At 47.8% G+C, this 20,218-nt stretch overlaps 1 protein-coding gene across 1 annotated transcript in view; it reads right to left on the bottom strand.

The window, feature by feature from the left end:
* The window catches only part of CDYL2 (chromodomain Y like 2), a 163,285-nt gene that overhangs the window by 6,963 nt on the left and 136,104 nt on the right, over positions 1-20,218 (bottom strand). Inside the window, exons 4-6 of the mRNA XM_072731472.1 lie at positions 13,223-13,395; positions 6,985-7,195; positions 2,307-2,450 (exon numbers count right to left, since the gene is read on the bottom strand). Of these exons, the coding sequence (XP_072587573.1) occupies positions 2,307-2,450; positions 6,985-7,195; positions 13,223-13,395 (528 nt within the window). The remainder of the gene's footprint in view (positions 1-2,306; positions 2,451-6,984; positions 7,196-13,222; positions 13,396-20,218) is intronic.

Genomic DNA, 20,218 nt, shown 5'->3' with positions numbered 1-20,218 from the left:
CCGCCAGCAGTACCTCTAGCTTAGGCTTAGTAGTAAGAGCAGCAGCAAGAATACGAGCGATTGTTGTAGTAATGAGTAATGATAATTGCAATAATGGTAGTGATGTGCAATAACAGTGATGACAATAGTAATAATGCTACAGTATTATCATAGCAATAACAGTGGAATGTTAGTAATGGCCTAGTGAGGATGGTGGCGGCGGTCATGATACTGTAGTACTACGGCAGTAACATGGCACCAATGGCAGTAAAAATCATCACAGTAATGAGTAATAGCGATCGTACTAATCGCAGTAATAACAGCAATGCTATTAGAAATATGTATGAGAAGTACTTTCCCCGAGTTCTTTCATTTCATTCTCATGTTAACTCCATAAATAGGTAGTATTTTTATCTCCACATTAGGATGAAGGACGTGAGCTCAGTGGAGTAAAGGTGCCCGGGTTGCCTGGCGCATGTGGCCTGCAGACGTCTGGCCAACTGGGGACAGGCCACGCGGCTGCCTTGCTCTGGCACAGGCACAGGCACTGTGGGGCAGTGAGGCACCTGAGCACCCTTCCTCGTGCCTCCCTCTACTCTGCTGATGTCAAGGTTTCACTTCACATTTTCCCCAAGTGCTTTAAGAGAAAAAGCAGGACCAAGGCTCCCTAGCTGAAGCAGGCTGGAATGAGGATGGATCTTCCTACTTGGCCCGGACTGGAGGCTAAGGGGAGTGAGAACAGCTGGTGGACCAAGGCCACCTCCTGCCTCACAGGAATTCCCCTGAAGAACCCCATCTCCCAGGTTGCAGAGCAGAGTCCTTTCTCAAGCCTCACCCCAAAGCTCTTGAATTCACAACTGCTGACAGGAAAGATTTCCTTGTAGTATTTCTTCAACAGCTCATCCACCTGAGTACCTCCGTTGCCCAAAGACCAGACTCTTCCATGGAGCTTTGAGGCCTCTCTCCTACCTTCCTTCTCAACTTTCATGTCTCTCGAGTAGCCTGTGAACCTGCTTCCACCACCATGAGTCTCTGTCTAAACTCCGCAGGGGTTTTCGGACTCCTGTGTCCTCACTCACACTGCTTCCTCTGCTTAGAATGCCTACATGCTTGTCAGTGCTGCTGATCCTAGAGTCATCAAACATCCCTGTTTGCTCAAGACCAAAGGGATTCCTGAGATGTGAGATTTTCAGTGCTAAAACCAGGAGAGTCCCAAGCAAAGTGGGATGAGTGGGTCACAACAGTTATCAGGAAGATTAAAAGAGAATCACATAAAGGGATTAGCAGAGTGCATGGCTCATAACAGGAGTTCACCAATGATGCAGGACCATCGCCACTCTGTCACCATCACTGGCACTGTCAGGCTTCTGGGGAGGTGAGCTTACACACAGTAGGTGTGCAATCAAGGCTGATGAGGCAAATGGAAAGAGGCATGGCAGCCGGGGGTGGGGGTGGCAAGGGGGAGAGGCATGCGGCCTGGGGTGGGGGGTCAGTGGGGAGAGGCACGGGGGCCTGGGGGTGAGGGTGGAGGGGGCAGGGAGGAGAGGCATGGCGGCTGGGGGTGGGGGCGGGGGGTGAGGGTTCAGCGCAGAAGAGAGAAGGAAGGGACACTCAAGGGTCTGACCCCGTGAGTCCGGCACAGCACCTCCTTGACCCCAAAGCAGACAGAGCTGCAGCACCCAGGGCCCTATTCTCCCAAACCACCTTCCTCATTTCCTAGACTGGCCCTGTGGCTCCAGGAGTGGCCTCTGCTCCACTTCTCAACAGGATATTTCCATACCTCACTCAGAGTGATTTTTCTGAGATAAATCGACACTTAATTAAAATCCGGCGGCTCTGCAGAGGTGTTATTTATTTATCTATTTTTCAATGTGTCTTCAGAGTCCAACGGCGATGTTCAAGTGTGCCACACACTCAGTGGGTAGAAGAAATGAAATACAAGGATGGCGTGTACTGGTTTCTCTCATCTCTAGAACAGTTTAACACCCTTTGTCCTTATGTGCCTTTGTTTCTCATATTCTTTGAAAACTACAGATGTTTTGTGCTTCTGTGTGTGTCTGGAACTTTCTTTTAAGGCAATGCGCTCTACCCCCAGAGTATTAGTCTCTTCTGTGAAGTTTCCAGACGGGACATAACAGGGAATATCTAAGCATGCCAACTGTCCGTCTCAGGGTCTAAGCTCTGCACACGGAGAGGAGGCATTTATGGTTTTACACACACACCCTCCATGACCTTTGGCAAGTCAGCTAGTCCCTTTCAGCCTCATTACCCTCATCTGTAAAATGGGTCTGTCCCAAGGAGGAGCACACAAAGACACAGGAACTCACCACCGCGCTGCAGGAGGCCATCTCCTTGACCCGCAACATGACCTCCTGGCTGAACGTGGTTGGCCAGAAGACCTGGGACACAAGTCCCCTGCTGCACGCCTCCTGGGCAGTGAGCTTCCGCCCACAGAAGAGCATCTCGTTGGCCTGAAAAAAGCAAAGGCAGGGGAAGGCTGAGAGCCCAGGGTGCCTTTCACATCGTTTAGCGAGGCCTGGACTTGACGTGAACCATGGGTCTGGCTCTCTAAGGCACAGTTATCGACTGGCGGTCAGATAAGCTTTGGGAACTACTGCAAACACCTGTTCTGTGTGCATCTCTCTGAGCAGAGTGTCCACAGCTTTCCTTCAACTCCCAAAGAAGCTGTGTCCCTACTGTGGGTCCATCTGCCCCCACCCCTCTTCACATGTGGCAGCAGATCCACAGGAGTGGGCATGCGCCTTAGGCTGGGTACAGTTCAGTGCTGAAAGCACAGCCGTGACGACTGGTCCAGGGAGGCACAGATATATGCCCTAGATAATAAAGCTCTCCATGAGGTTTCTAAGCTAGAAGTGATGGGGAAGATCTTTCTCCCTCCCTGGTTGCATGCTAAAGTCATGGAGCCCATGGCAGCCACTGCTGTGTCCCCACTCTTTGGAGAGGGGGGTCCACAAAGAAAGGAGGGATGGAGAATGAGAGTCCTGACTAAGCTAAGATTCCTGGATCCCAGCATCCCCAAAGAAGGCTCTGCTCCCAGGTATGCAAGTTAGGGCAATCAGTGCATTCTTTTCTTCCCGCTTTAAGCCAGTTAAAGTGTCTCCAGCACTGGCAGCCAGAAAGGTTCTAAATAATACCCTAATACTAATGCAGAGAGGTGCAGTTCTCCTGGTGGCCTGGGGCTGCGCATACCTCTGCCCAGTTGTGAAGGGCAAAAAGCACCCTCCCTACCTGGCCCTCCCCTCCCTGTCTTCTGTGGTTTCCTCCAAACCCTACTCCCCCAAGAATTTCCTTTTGCTTTGTAGTTCAGAGCTGTCATGCTCCTTCTGGGAGGAGCCTGATGGATAAGGTCCTAGGCACAGATAGCACGGTGCAGTCACCACTAAAACTTACCAAGTGACTCTCCTGCTGATAATTAGGGTATGATGGTTACCACCATGTGACGGGGTACCTACCTCCTTCAGGATAAATCCCCACCTCCTTCACGCAGCAGACAATCCCTGCCCTGACCTGCCATCCATCTGCCTGCCCCTATATGCTGAGCCTCTCTTGGATCGATGTTGAAATGCTAGGCTCTCCAGGCTGCTGGATCTATGCATGCGTTTTCCCCTTTGTTCTGGTTGTCACTGATGGGTCATGATGACCCAAAGGACAATCTTTCACGCCAGAGTAGAGAAATTTATCAGGTTGATAATGAGCCTACAGCATGCATTTGGTTGGAGGTTTGAAGACAAATCTATGTCATTACACTTATTCAGAAACACCTCTGTCTCCAGAAGGAGAAATGAAAGGAAGGAACACAACGGAAGGAGCCAAAGAGGACACAGTCGGCAAGAACACATCCCCGTCAGCAACATTCTTGGAGTTTCAGAAATGGTTGAAATAAAGAGAGAAAGAAAGAGATAACACTGTACAATGTTCACATTTCTGCAACCACAAAGGACAGGGAGGAACAGGAGTGGCACCGAGTCTGGGCAGAGCGCAGTGGCCGAGATCAAAAGGGAAAGTGTTTGCTTCCTGGGCTCCCTGCCTGCCTCATTTTTCTGCCACTGGACTGTGAGCAGCCTCTAGCAGCTCCAGGACTGAGTTTCTGAATCCGAAAGGCCTCACTGATCCCACCTGATGGCCCTGCTGCACAGACTAGGTGGTGCCAGTGGGCGTGGGGCTGCTAGGGGTCCCTGCTAATCTCGTACTTGCCCTTCCTGTTTTGTGCTACCATCAAAGAGTGACAAGCCCACACGGAAGGGGCAGAACAGGGCTTGCAATCCTTCGAGACTCACTTGGGAGGTGGCCCTGCCCAGGAGCTTTCTTTCTCTAAGCACCCGTGAACCTTATCACAGTCCAGCAGTAATGGCCACTTGCGGGGTTCCCACCCCACTCCCCAGGTAAGAAGGCCACAGTTTACAGGACCAGAGCAGTGGAAAGCGCAGGCTGCAGGATCAGACACCCCTGCTCTGCCTTCTGCTTTGCCCTGTGACCCTATGCAAATCTCTTTGCCTCTCTGTTTATTCATTTCTAAAGTGGGTACCAATTACCACCTGTGAGGATCCAATGAGGTAACAAAAGAGCAGGGAAACACCACACCAGTCACGCATTAGCACCCACAGGTGGGATTACCAAGGGTGCAGCCTCCATGTTATTCATCTTTGTACTTCTAAGCAGATAAGGCAATGCCAGGTGTCTACTGGAAGCTCACTTAAGTTTGTGGGCTGCAACAGTGTCGTTTGTGTGACAACAAAACAGTTTCATAATTACACTTCGACTCTCTATAAACTCTATAAAATGTAAGGCAACAGGACCTACCTTTGCAGGTGCTCAGAAGAGTAAATGAGACCATCATGTGGAAAGTGACCAGTAACGTGGCCGGCACACAGGGATGATCAGTGCAAGCTTAGAGAATCTTCCTGGGACAACCCACTCAGTCCTTCGTTATCAGAGTGCCCACATAGTTTTGGTGTGTAATGCAACACAGTGGACACATTTTTCAGAATGGAAATATCAAAGAGATAGCAGGGAGCATCAAAATGATTGGGCAACCCTGTGCAGAATCTCAGTACCAGCAACACTTTAGGGAGGATCCACTAAGTCCCAGCTGCAGCTGGCCTCCTGAGAGTTTCACCCTAGGCCCTCAGCCAGGGGTGGGGAGAGATTGGATCTCAGGAAACCTAAGGATGGAAGAGGCACTGGACTCAGTCTGCTGGGTGAGGAAAGCAGGTGATAAGTGTGCTGAGCCCACAGGCCTGTGGAGTCACTTGGGAGTTACCTTGTGGAGTTGTGAGATGTGAATGTCAAGGCCAGAGACCAAACAGGAAAAGGAACAAGGTCTGGGTCATTAAAATGCTCTGAGCTTTGCCTAAGAGCTCCAACTTGAACCAGAAGACCCATCAAAGGCTTTGTGAGAGACTAGCAGATAAATTCCTGGAGGGCCAAGGAGAAGTCACGAATGGAGAGGATGGAGGCAAGAGTTTCCAGGAGCATCTGTCACAGCAGTGAGCAAACAACATCAGAGCTGACCACAGACCCACTGGGTTCAACAAAAAGGAGGTCACTGGTGTCCCTTACAATGGAATATGGCAGAATTTTTCTTCAATATTAGACAGAGGACCTACACATGTGGGTGCGGGGACTTTCTAGAACCGGTCTAGAGGATGCACCGGATCTGCTTATTGCCCTTCTTAGAGAGACAAGCTATTACAGGAGATGCAAGCTGAGTTCAGACAATACTGTCTTGCAGACATCCCCCCAATTTCAGATTTACTCTTTGGATGTGGGTCCTACTTATGACAAACCAGTTAAGAGCACAGACTCTGAGACCAGATAGTCTGTGTTCACATCCCATGACTACCACTCCCACTGTGTGACTCTGGACAACTCACCCTCTCCGAGCTTCAGTCTCCAATCTGTCACGTGGGGATGACAACTGTTCTACCTTAGGGGGCTATAGGAGGATGCACTGAGTCAACGGCTCTCAAGTGCTGGCCTCGCTGCGTGCTTTCTAAGTGTTATTATAACTGGCCCCTGACCACACTTACTTCTGGTAGCTGGCACAGAATCTGACTGCAGCCATTCACTCTAACACCACTCTGACCACTTACTTACTGACATACAACATGGAAAGTTCCTTGACTTCTCCAATCTGGCTTGCCATCTATGCAATGGAAACCATAACATGTGGGTACTCCAGGTGGGAACTGCCTGTGAACACCAAAATCCCTTCCTGCTTTTAGGACACACAGCAAGACTACATTTCCCAGCCTCCCTGTAGGTGGGTGTAGCCACACCTTGGAATCTGGGTCTGTGAAATGTGAGCAGAGGTGAGATGCCTCTTTGCACACCTGGCCCATAAAAACCTCCAAGCTCTCTCTCTTTGCATCCACTGGTCTGAAGCAAAAGTGGGTCTACCAGATGGAAGACACCTGGGCCCCCGGTCAGTGTGGATGGCTACTACATCTGCATTGGACTGCGGCAAGAACCAGAAAGAAATGCTTGTTGTTTGTACCCTAGGATTGTGCGACTGTTAACAGCATAGTCCATTCTAATACATGGTCTTCTCAGGTTGTTGTGAAGAATAAATGAGCTAGGGTAGGCAAAATGCTTAGATAAGCAAACTGAACTTAGCTTAAAATTCTATGTGCTTTAACTAGTTAAGTGCCTAGGTAAATGAACTAACTGAATTAAGTTAGGTGAAAAAAGTATATGTTTGATAAGTGAACGTCTTCATTGTCCCCTCAGCCCTTGGCTACACCTGCTGCTGGCATCTGGCACCAGTATTCAAAGACTCTGAGATCAGCCTGACCTCGTCCCAGCAACTCTGGGGAAGCAGAGGAAGCAGAGGCACTCAGCACATTACACAGGGCAGGTGCACCTCTGGATTTCTTATTCACATGAAGGGCCATAGCCTAAATCCAGGACAGAGAAGGGGTCTTGTTGGGACCCAAAGCCACTTATCACAGAGAGAGATCCTGCCCAAGGAACAAGGGAGCTTACCAGTGCGACGCCCAGGATCTGGGGGAAGGTGTACGAGGAGCAGCCAGCGGGCGTGAGGCGGATGGTGGCATAGGGGGTCTGAAACCAGGCCTTCTCGCTGGCCCACACGATGTCGCAGAGGGGCAAGATGGAGGCACCCAGGCCCAGGGCAGGCCCGTTGATCGCAACCACGATAGGCTTCTTAAACTGGATAAAGGCCTTCACAAAGTCCCTGGGAGAAAAGAGAAGACCTTCTTTAACAGATGGCCAGGCTGCCGAGACCTATTTGACATCCTTTAACCTGCCAAGGCTGAAATAAGCTTCCCTGGTGGGGTAAAGCACCCTCAGGTCGTCAGAGGGAAGTGGGTGCCGGGCAAGGGTCTCACTCTCCTGAACACCAAGCCCCTAAGCTGCAGTCACAGGCATGGCACATTTGGTGGTTGGTGGCACATTTTCAGAAAGAAATTCGTGGGCTGACCACATGCCCCACTTTGTCTAGATGGTCCCAGGTCACGCCCACTGTCCCACTACTGCACCCAGCTTACCACTCCCTGGATACTGACAAAGCGTAACTATCCTAAAGAAGACAGCCTGAACATCAAGGTTCAGAACCAGAAGGAGAGCCAACAGGAGGCCGTCACTAGGAGGCATATTTGAATGAGACAAAGAATGTTCAATAGCACTGGCAGAAGGTGGAATGGCCAGCACTGGGAGGTATGAACCCCTTGTCATTGGAGGTATTCCAATTTGGGCTGGATGACCACTTTGGGTGATGCTGTAGAGGGAATTCAAGCTTCAGGGGGCGGGCACAGGTGAGGATGGATGATATGTAACATTTCTTTCACTCCTAGGATTGTCTGATTCTGAATCACCCAGAGATGGCAGACTCATCGAGGGTGGTTCTAGAATGCTGACAAGGATCCATATGTTGGGGTGGCTTTAACCAAAACTGGGGGAGGACACTGACCTTTCCCATAGGTACGAGGCATCTGGGATCATGGCTCTGGGATTAGGAGACATTTTCCCCCCTCCCCTTCCTCACAGAGCAAGTGCCAGCATATATCTGGACCAATTAAGCAGAGCCAACCCTACTTTCTTTGACCTAGAATGCTTTTTGCCTTTCCCATAGCTGCTCTATAAGATTTATAAAATGTTCATAGTCATCTGGACATGGAGGAGAGATCCAAGATGTCTAGTAAAACCTGAATCCTTCATTGTTCTCAGGTGGAAGCTACCAAGAACTCACAAGAATAAAATCCATACTCCTGCCCATGGCCTCAGTCTGCTTCTGCTCACCCCTTCAGGTGCATCTCTTGTCTCCCTCATGCCTGTGCACAGTGCATGAGCTACACAGGCCTTCTGAGGGTTCTTGGAAAACACCAGCATCACAATTTGCAATTATCCTACTTATTTGTTGGCTTACTTATTTTTGGATTTTCCTCCCTCTTCAGCTCCTTACAGAAACCCTCAGGTCTGCCTCGTGTATGGCTTGGTGCCCATCTGTACTAGAGTTCACCCTCAGTAAATAGCTGCCGGATAGATAAAGGAGGCTCTCAGAAAGAGAGTGGAGACTGTGATGTGCAGCAGGGATGCACTCACTGCTTGCCGGACCTGCTTTCCCACCCCTCCTCTTTCTGAATCTGCTGCTGGAGCACATTTCCCCATCTCCCTCACAGATGGCTGTGGCCAAGTAATCCAATGCCAGCCAATGGAATGAGTGGAAACCTATGCACAATTCCAGGCCAGGACAAGGAAATCTCCCATCATGTTGCCCACAAATCCTTTCACCCTGATGGGCATGGCCATCTTGGAGGGCATGTGCTGAGCCACAAGATGGAAGGAGTGTGGGCCCTTGAGTCACACTTAGAGGACAGCCACAGGCTGGTCAGTAACATCCGCTTTAGGTTCCCAAATAGAAGTAAATCTTTATCATAACTGAGCCCAAATACATGTATTTGTACGTTAGAGCAGCTAGTACTTCACTGATACAAACATCCATCTGATTTCTCCCTTCTCAGCTGCTAACATCCCCCTGCAATCCTCACCAAAACATGTGGGCATCAGGGTGAAATGGTGGGATTGAATTCCACTGTGAGAAGCCTGAGTGGAGGGCGTCTCACAACCTATATGTTGTCACCTGAGTATGCACCCTTGCCCTAAGCTTGAGGCATTCCATCTCCTGACTCTTGTGTGGGGATTTGTGAGTATAAGGTAGAGCTCTCTCAGCCACTGCCAGTCCCATTCCCTGGCCTGACTTCCTAACTTCATGGCCTCAGTCACTGGCCTTAATATATGCTTTTTACCAAATGCAATTTGGAGTCCACACGGTATGTGGGGCTTCTTGGCAGGGTCTTTGGAGCCACAGGGTCTGAGTGATCTGGGGCCAACATTCCACATCTAAACCCCTTCATACAATTCCAGGACCTTGAATCTCAGAAGTTGTAAAGGACTTCAGGAGTCGTCAAGCCAAATCTTCCGCTCAGTGCAGGATTCCCTCCCAAGCCTCATGAGGATCCACCATTCTCCAGCAGCTGCAGAACACACTCAGTAAAGAGGGTCCTTCCCTATCAAGATGACTACCTGCTGTGGACTTCATGAGGGCTTCTCTAACTTTCTCACTCTACCCCAATTTCCACACAGCGGCCCCTCAGGAATTCATCTTGGCCCTCACAACCTTAAGGGAACATACTGTTCCAGAGCCCAGAACCTTCCCTCTGTGGTCTCCAACCTGAGCTCTGTGCAGAGGGATCTCACATCCTGAGGAGGGGTAAGGGGAGCTAGTGTGCCCAGCTCCACTCCTGCACCCTCACACCATCCTGTTTTGGTCCAGACTACCTCATGGGCTCATGTCCCGGATATGAAAATGCAATGCACAGACCACTCTCCCCATCCTCTTCCTATCACTCAAGCAGATCTCTATCACAAAGGCCCAGTGGACACAGAAGCCTGACGGCAAACAGGATATTGCATTACAGATGCTGCTGCTCAGATATCTGATCCTGACTCGGGTGGCGGGACTGTGCGGGCAAGATGACTTGCCATCTTCCTTAGCATCAAAGTCCATCAGTGCTGCTGACTCTGGCTACAAAGCTTCCTCCACTCAGCCTGAGTCCAGTGGCCTCTGCCTGTCTGAGCACTAGGCTGCTCTGATGTGGCCTAAGGAGCAAGAATTTTGGGGTCAAATCTCCACTCTGCCCCTAACCAGTAGTGAGATCTTGGACAACTTACTCTCTGGAATCTCATTTCACTCCCTGTCAAATGGGAAAGCCAATGGTTTGTTCCCATAGGGCCTCTGGGATTTAAAGGAGACCGTGCCTGGTATGCAGGACCCCTTGGTCAATACTGCTTATATTATTATAGTCAGTGCACCTGCTGGGTAGGGCAGATGCTGCTCTTGCTCCACTCTCAGTGGTCAGTAATCCACCCTCTAGGCCAAAAGGAGATGCTGAAGCAATATTCTACATACAGGGATGTCTGGATTCCACCTGGAGCAATTGGCATTCCTTGTGGGGCTACCTATTCCCTCTAACCAGAGCCATAGGGTGCAGCTCTCCCACTGCCAAAGTTCAGAGCCAAGCCAGCCAGTATGAGACCTGTGAGCACCAGCTACACACAGCAATAGCCATCCTGGGGCCCAAGGAGGGGTGCTCTTGAAACACACTCTCCAGTGAGACCAGACTTAGCTAGCACTCATGGCTGGACATAATAGTATTAGCAATGAAAATAACTCCTTACACCTGTTCTAAGTATGAACTATGTGCTGGGTCAGTCCAAGTTTCTCACGCGGGTTATTTGATTAATCTTCATCCTAGCAACCCATCAGCAGACTATCACATCATCTGTGAGGAGTTCAGGTGAGGGCAGTCTCTCTTTCAGGATAGGGCTGACAGCTTTGTTTGGGTCCTGGACAGAAGCCTGTGCTGAATGAATCATCTGAGCTCTTCTAACATCTGTTAGTTCATTCAACAAACATCTGCAGAGTGAACACGGCGTCCTGGGTCATGTGTGTGTGTAATTTTTCTAGGAAACAATGAGGATGGGGTGGGAGTGGTGCTGGAGGTGCTGTGGCTGCAACATGCCCAGATCCTGGAGGTCAGCCCAGCCAAGAGCATGCATGTCCCCAGAGAATTGCAAGGGCTGTCAGTAGGTTTTAAGTTTCTGTGGCCAAAATATGTTTCAGCCATCCTAGACTTTGAACAAAGTTCCTTCACAAGAGACTTCTCAGACTAAAAATATGTTAATATGCCTGGAAAATCTGCAGGAACAAGGACAGAATTTGCAGCATGGCCCAAAGTAATTTATGGACAGTGCCATTCACTCACGATGCTTCTCTGGAAAGCTGCACAAAATTCTCTGGGAAATGCTTCTCTGCCACCTTGTGTCCCAAACTCCGAAGCATGGCTGCCAGGGGAAGCACTCCAAAGTTTGTGGAGCTGGAACCTCCCCTAGGTGCTTGATGATGATGGGCATGGCACATTTTCTGACCTCATGGGCACTCTTCTCTATGGGGCCATACTGTATACACTCCCATCTATCACCTTTAAGCTCCTCACCCACTCTTGTTCCTTCTAACACAGTGGAACTACCAAGGGAACTTTAAAACCAAAGATGTGCTGGCTCCACCCCATGCTCACTGATTTGGAATCTTCTGGAGTTGTCAAGCAGCTGGGTTTTAGAGAAGCTCCCTGTGGATTCACTATGCTATTGGGTCTGAGAACTACTGGTCTAGGACACATCCCCCATTCTCTCTCCTGGTGTCTCTACAGGCTCACAAATTAGGAACCTCCACTCCCTCTGAACACTGGGAAGAATTCCCTTTGCCACTTCCCTCTCTACTCTGCCTAAGAGAAACTCACTTTTCTGATGAGATAGCAAATGTCTTAAATCCTACTGCCTGCATTTCTCAAGAAGTCAGCTAATGCATTCAGAATCTCCTCAAATTTGGGACTTCCGGAAATCCAGCTAATGCCTCCACTGAAATCCGTAAGCCACATGATGGCTATGGCCAAGGCTTTCCTCAGGCCAGAGAGATGGGCACCCTGATGGTCCCACAAATGAACGAAGCTTACTGGGGACCCTGTTGCTCCCCTTGCCAAGTGATTAGGCAGCTGTTAAAAGGCACAGCTGAGTCCAAGCAGGGAATAAACAGCTGTGGATGTGGCCAGGGCTGTCTATAGCCAGGAAGCTTGGGAAGCATGAAACCAGGACGCCTTTTTTAATAACAGCGTTCAGACGTTTTGTCTCTTTGGGCAAGAATTCTGCAACAGGAAGCACACATGTGTTTTGGAGCATACTTCATTGGATGCTTCACCCTGAAAAGGGGATGTAGAACTCCACCTGTGGCAGCATCCCCATGTCATCTCTTGGAGACTCCGTATCTCCTGGAAGGCTCCCACAGCCGCATGAGAACCAGCCTCCATGTAATGCTGCCAGGTGCAGTGAGCCTGGAAGCCCCAGAAAATCCCTCGTTGTGAGGCCTGAGGCACCAAGACACACAGATAAGTGTTCCTTTCCGAGAGACCAGGTGGCATTACCACACTGTGACTCCTGTTTGAGCCTGGGACAAGGTGCAGCAGCAAGCATGAGCCCTTCCCAGGGTGGAGACTGAGTGATGGCTCTTGTTGAAAATAACACTCAATTGCTTCTGATAAATCCATAAATAATATGGAAATATCTATCCTTCAGGGTCCCAAAAGAGATACTGATTGTTGGGATCAGATGTCAGCCCCAGGATCCCAACAGAAGTTGGGAACAAAGGCAACAAGAGAGGCAGAAGCACTCCCCCACCCCCCATGGGGTCTGCAAATGCAGAGCTGCCCAGGGTATCCTCCATCCTCTCTCCAGTGCTGAGCCATGTCAGCTTCAGGACACAGGACACCCAGAAAATCAAAGATTTCACCATCAGACAGACAGTGGGAGTAGCATGGATAACACACGGGCATTACCAGATGCTGTGCTTAATATAAAGAAATAAAATCTCTTTTTGATCAAAAGAATAAAGTGGGATCTAACCTAGAGAGCAAAGGCACCTTAATTTTGGCAGAAAAATACAGGATGCTCAATTAAATCCCAATTTCAGATAAAAAACAAATAATATTTTAGTATCAGTATGTCCCAAACATTGCACAAGATATACCTATGATAAAAAAATTCTTTGCCGTTTGAAATTAAAAATCTAACTGAGCAGCCTATATTTTTATGTGCTACAATTGCCAAGAGGAGGCAGGTCCCAAAGTGTCCAAACATGAGCAGAGCTCACCTGATGGCTTCTGCAATCCGGGTACTCTCCTTTCTCCGGTCACTGGACAACCGGCCAATTAGGTAGGAGTAATCTAGGCCACTGCAGAATACGCTGCCCACTGCACTGAGAAGCAGCAGTTTGCTGTCGTCCGTGGCCGCGTTGCACAGCGCTCGCCGGACCTCCTTCATAATCTGTGGGCAGAGATGGATTTGCGGCGATGTTAAGTGTCTGCCTAAAAGCCAGGGGGCTTTCAGATGTCAAGCCCGCCAGAGGCCTTACCCCTGAGGAAAGAGGAGAGTGCATCTTCTCCTCCTATGCAGGAAGACTCCTGCATACAAGCCACATCCAGACTAAGCAAAGAAACATCAAAACCAGAGCTCCCCGACAGCTTCCCCAAAGCAGGCAGAGTGCTGTGAAGGTGGCAGTGGGGTCACTGGCTACAGACTTGGAAGCCTGGCTTGGAGCCGGGTGATCCCTGGTAAATCTCTACAAATCTTTTTCCAGCATTTGTGTGTTTAGCCCTTCTCAAAGTGTGGGGGAAATTCCTGTGCACATTCCCAAGGGAGGTATGTTAGCCTTATCTAGAAGGCCAGATTTAATCATACTCTTGCTCATCCTTAATTCAACTAAGACTTTTGCATGGCTCAGAGGTACCACGTGAGAAGTGGGCTATGGCATCAGAACTCACAAAATTGTCAAGATGCCAAGAAGACAACCATCAGACACAGATTCCATATCCAGCAAAACTATCATTCAAAAGCAAGGGTAAAAAAAAAGTAGGCATTTTCAGCAAAAGAATGTTTACCACTCTTAGACCCTCACTGAGAGAATTTAAAAAGGATACACTCAGAAAGAAAAACTATACTCGGAAAGAAAAAAAACAGACATGCAAGTGGTAACAGCCAACAAAGAAACATGGTGAATGTGCTGATAAATCAATATAAGAATGACTATAAAATCATAATACTGATTTTGACCAAGGAGGCTAAGGGTTTGCACAAGGGTAGAACTGGAGTCCAGGCGGTAACAGCATGTCAGATGGAGAAAGAATGATGACCACATGCCAAGGTTCTAGGTCTGGGCTTGTTGGAGAGGTGAGGATGACGTGGAGGCTTCATTATGTGTACAGAACTTAAGGATAATTTCTTAAAAGTACATGGATTACAATGAATGGGGAGGGGGCTAAAATAAAGAAAGCTCAATCACTCAATCCAACATAAGTGAGAGAAGGAGGAAAAGTAAGTGAATAGGTGCAGAAAAGGCATGGTAAGAGAAAACAAGGCATGCACTTGCCTGGGTGGAGCTGAGAGTCCAACTGGGGAGACAATAAGTGAACAGGCTTTTAAGGGATTGTTAATTTTTCAATAGGCATAATCATAGGGTACAATGGGAAAATATTATGGGAGCCATGTTTTAAAAACTATACTTTTTAAAGAAAAAAAAAAACATTTATTAAGTGCTTGGAGGTGCCAGAGATTGCAAGAGGTAATTTCCACATATTTTACTCAAAATGAAAATCCCACATAGTAAGGAATGGTTTTCCCATCTTGTGGGTAATGCAAGGGAGACTCAGAGAACTGGTGAGAAGCCGCCTGAGGTCAGTAGCAAGAGCCAGAACCATGGTAATCCCCCCAAATCCCTTCTCTTTCTACCACTCCAAACTTGTTGGATGACTTAAATAAATGGGTGAATTTTAATGGAAAAAAAAATAGGGCTGGATGTCAGTTTGAATGGAGAATCTCCCAGCTTGTGCTCTGTAAGGATGGGAGAGGCACTTTCCATTCTAACAGGGTATAAGCCACAGATTCATTTTGAACATCAAAAACGCGAAGAGGCCACTATCTTGTGGGTCCTTTAATCCATCTGCCTCCAGAAATAGACACACTCTGAATGATCCATGAACTCTATTTCTCTGAGAGGCAAATAAAAGAAAACCCCACTGTAAAGACGTGCGCTGCCATTCCACACAGGACTCAGAGTGGCCTCCCTCTCTGAGGTCACAATTACTTGTCAATTAGTAAAGACAAAATCAAACAAAACAGCCACCCCCTTTATAAATTAAATGGAAAGTAAATTTGTGTTTCATTCATGTGAGAAAAGTACAAACTATTTTTTTAAATTTAAAGACTGTTATATCTAGTTATTACAGCTCTCCTTTGCCTTTCTCGTATAGATAATCCAATTTGGACTGATGCTTCTACCTCCTTGAAGGACCCCAAATTGTAAAATATAACTGGTTTGTTTAAAGTAAAACATTCTAAAACGACTGCTTCTTTGCTTCCGTGGGTCCTCGGCGGCACCCATGTAACTACCTCTTGCTGGCCACTTACTAGGCTGTTAGAGACCAGTGCCCTCAGAGGCCCCTGGGGAATGCCTCTGTAACAAATGCTCCAGGACTGCTACATATTAAGAAGCCCTCAATACTTTCTTGTTAGACACTTGCTACTGCCACTTGGTCCAGATGTCAGCATCTGCTAGAGAAAACACACTCCCCCTGCCACCTTCTGCACTTTCTGCACACTCCCCCTTCTACCTTCTGATCTCCATGGGTTGGAGCCAGATAACCAAATTCACTAGGAGTGGGTTGAAAGGGGGAGTAGACCAGAGTCGCTTTATCTGCTTCCTCTTTCCTTGCTGAAATCAGCCACCCAGGGCCCATCTCACTGGTAAGCACCTTCATGAACGCGTGCCCAATTATCCCTGACTAAACGCAAACTTTTCCTTCTCCCAACACCCCAAATGTCCCTGCTATGATACTTGTGACAAGCCCCCTTGTCAAATGTGAGCATCTTTGCCTCACCTTACCTCCTGCTTGATTTAAATCCCTGATAGGCAGCCTCTAAGATGGCCTTCAATGATCCCTGCCATGGTAGTCACATGCTTGTGAGTGCAGACAGACCTCATGACTCACATCTCACCTCAAGGTACAGCAAGAGCGGCAGGATGTCCCGTTCAAGAGAGGACTGGCATACAAAAGGACACGGCTGTCCTCCTTTGCTCTGTCTCCCCCTCAGAGCTCCCAGTCTGGGGAAGCAAGCTACCATGTCCAGAAGAGCACATACAGAACAGCCACATGGCAGGGGACTGATATCTCTGGCCAGTGAGGACCTGCCAGCAGCTGCCTGGGTGAGCATGGAAGTGGATCCTCTTCCACTGAGCCTTCAGTAAAGACTATAGCTGCAGACAACCATGCCTTGACTACAGGCTTTGAGAGACCCTGAGCCAGAAGCATCTAACTGAGCCATGCCAGGATTCTTGACCCACAGAAACTGTGAGATAACGTTCATTGTTTTAAGATGCTAAGCTTAGCGCGATTTGTTATACAATAATAGATAACTAATACAATTCCTTAAAAGCTAAAATAGTCTTCTACTCATCTGTATAGCCCTTGTAACACCTAGTCCAGAATCTCACACATAAAAATATTTAATGTATGTTTATTGAATTGAAGGAGTTGCACAGTATTTACCTCCTCAAGAAGTTTACAGTGTAATGGAGGGAACCAGACATTTAACAAATTATCACAAAAATACATGTACATTAACAACCATAACAAGTTCCAGAAGGGAGGGGTGCATAATGCTGGGAAAGCTCCTGAGAGGAGAGGCAGATGTAACCTGGGAGAGGGCTGGGGGATGGGCAGTGAGGAGGGTATCCCATGGATGTAGTGATTGAGCTGAGACCTGAATGGAGTGCAAGGCCACTAGACAAGGAGGAAGCGAAGGATGTTTCAGTCAGAAGTACATGTATATGTAAAGGCCCTGGGGCAGGTGTGAGCATGTAAGAAAGCTAGGCTGGTTGGAGTGCAGGAGAGAAGGGGGAGGGGATCCTTGGGTGGCTCAGCAGTTTAGCGCCTGCCTTTGGCCCAGGGTGCGATCCTGGAGTCCCGGGATCGAGTCCCACATCAGGCTCCTGGCATGGAGCCTGCTTCTCTCTCTCCTCCTGTGTCTCTGCCTCTCTCTCTCTCTCTCTCTCTCTCTTTCTCTCTCTCTATGTCTATCATAAATAAATAAATAAATCTTTAAAGAAAAAAAGGAGAGAAGGGGGATGTGTAGTATGAAGCAGGGAGGCTTACAGCAGTGGGCAGCTCAGAACACAACAGCCTCATTTGCCTCATGAACAGTTTTGATTCTTAAAGCAAATGGGAATCACTGTTGTATCTGAAGTATGTGCGCGCGCGCGCGCGTGTGTGTGTGTGTGTGTGTGTGTGTGTGTGTGTGCATGTGTGTAGAAGAGGTGACTTGATCAGATTTGCATTCCTGGCAAATTACTCTGCCCACCTCGAGGAGAATGGATTACAGGATAGGAAACATGAAAGAGCATGCTTGTTAGTAGGTTATTACAACAGTCCAGACAGTATATAATGGTCATGATGGAAACAGAGAGAAGAAAGCCTATTAGTGGGCCATTCAAGGATTTAAGTTAATAGGCCTTGGGGTTTGGGTGTGTATGGTGGGTGTGATCAAGAGGGTATGAGGTATGACTCTCCCATGTCTGGTGTGCTCCCGTGGACAGTGGTGGTATAGCCTGGTTAGGCTGGGAGCACTGCAATAAACTGGGAGTTGAGAGGGCTTGGGGTCTTTTCCTAATGGGGGAGTAGATGGGCTTTTAATCACCAACACTTTGGGCAGTCTATTTTGCTGGTTCTTTCCTAAAGGGGCATTTTCATTATTTTCCTGGTTCTTTGCTATATTCCAGACAGGAGCAATATTACAACACACCCGCTAGCCTCAGAATCTAGTTAACACACCCAGAAATGTATGAATTTCTGCCCATGAGGCCAATCCAGCCAATGTCCCATATACAACTAGAAAAGGAAATCCAATTATGCTATGCAGGGTGGCCTCGTCCCAGGTGCTCCATGAATAAGTAAGGCTGGGTCTGCTGGAGGCCATTAAATCACCTCTGCTTCATCTTAACAATGACGGGAACATTTACAGAACACTTTCTATGTACCAGGCATTTTGTGAGCCTCTTTGCAGACATCATCTCTAATCCCACAAGCAAGGTATCCTATAACTTCTATAAATGAAGAAGCTCAAAGAGGTAAGGTGACTTCCCAAGGCAAGCTAGTAGAGGCCTGGAGAGTGGAATATAGTCTACTAGACTACAAAATCTATATTCCTCTGGTACCACCATCTTTTCACTTCTCTGGAGTCTTTCTTTCAGGGCTACTTTACCCAGTTGGCCAGCTTATCTAGATAGTCAATCTGCTTTGGTTGTTGAGATAGCTAAAAACACCAGATCAGTGTTTTTTTCCATTTTCCTCCCGTTCTGTTACCAACAGGCACCAATTAGGAATGGAACCCCTAATTAACCAAGTCTACATCTCAGGAGCTGAGAACCTGTGCACCTGATGACATCAGCTGGAGGCACACATCTTCCGTGGTGAGTAGGCAATGGTTAACACATAAAGCTGCTCCAAAGAGACAAGATGAACTCCATATTCATTCGATTTATTGAAGGAAAATGCTGTGCCTTTTAAAAACATGCTTTTAAAAAGTAGTGAAGTAGGAAAAATCTAAGAATCATTACTTCATGAGGATGTTTCATGACGAGCTTAAACTAACAAGGCTTCCAGGTGTATAAAAATGTGAAGGGCAACCTTTATGGTAAACCGGGGGGCAGAAGATGATCACAGACTGCAAAGGCTTTAGCTACATCTCTTCCCTTATGGTGATCATTCCTGACTGCCACACCCACAGTCCCTTGAGGGAACTACAGTTTATGTAAGTCACAATGATAAGACATGTGATTACAAGTCCGAGGACACAGTACCTCCTGCCCCACCCCACTTGCTGGGCCTCCTGGAGCATACTGGATACACTGGGCCATGTCAGACCACCCTACCAAGCCCAGTCAGGGTGAATGGCCACTCCTTAATTGTGTCACTGTGGTTAACCCACTGCTGTGGTTAAGCCTCTGTGTCTTCATTACTACTATGAAATCAGATATCACAGGACAAGATATCACAGGACAGGGAAGGGGAAGTGTGGACTTTGCTGTCTTCAATGGGTCAGGTGCTGGGCTGACTGTGAGAAACAATATGGCAGGCACAAGTGGCAAGGGTCCTGCACCCTGAAGCTTACAAGACTCTAGGCCTAAATTCTCTAAATCTGTGTTATCTTGTTCATAAGAGGTGGACCATAAGAATTCTACATCAGAAAGGTCCCGGGAGAAGAAATGGGAAAAACAACAAATACAAAGCACAAAGAGCTGCTGGTAGCTGGTGCTGTCATGGTTTTTGCCATTTACCCCTCCTGTGGCAGGGTGGTCTAGTTGGAGAGAGCTTCTTGGATGAGTCTTTTCCCACATTTGCACCATCGAGAATCTCTTAAAAAATATTAATCGGTTCTTCACTGTTCCCCCTCAGTACCCCAGATCTTAAATGGTGCTATGTAATGGCAGTGAGTATTCACTGTCTCCCCATTCTGTTCACCTAAAATATAAGCATGATTAGCATTAAAAAGGTAAGGTAGAAAAAACATGTAAAACAGACTTCATCAAAATTTTAAATGTCATACATCCAAGGACACTATCAAGAAAGTAGCAAGCCACAGAATGAGAGCATATTTTCTTTCTTTTCTGTGTGTATTTTTTTATGGGAGTTCAATTTGCCAACATATAGCATAACACCCAGTGCTCATCCCGTCAAGTGCCCTCCTCAGTGCCCGTCACCCAGTCACTCCATCTCCCCCCACCTCCCCTTTCACTACCTCTTGTTCCTTTCCCAGAGTTAGGAGTCTCTCATGCTCTGTCACCCTCAGACATTTCCCACTCATTGGAGAGCATATTTTCAAATCATATATCTGATATAGAAGTCTTAAAACTCAACAATTAAAAACAATTTTAAGATTAGGCAAAAGATGTGAATAGACAATTCTCCAAAGAAGACAGACAGATAGCCAATAAGCTCACAAAAAGATGCCCAACATCGTTAGTCATCAGGAAAATGCACATTAAAATGACGGTGAAATACCACCTCACACCTGCTCCACCAGCTACGATAAGAAG

Source organism: Vulpes vulpes, chromosome 12, assembly GCF_048418805.1.
Source record: "Vulpes vulpes isolate BD-2025 chromosome 12, VulVul3, whole genome shotgun sequence".
In the NCBI taxonomy this organism is placed as follows: domain Eukaryota; kingdom Metazoa; phylum Chordata; class Mammalia; order Carnivora; family Canidae; genus Vulpes; species Vulpes vulpes.
The sequence above is the reverse complement of the archived record's forward strand: the minus strand, read 5'-3'. Positions and strand labels throughout refer to the sequence as shown.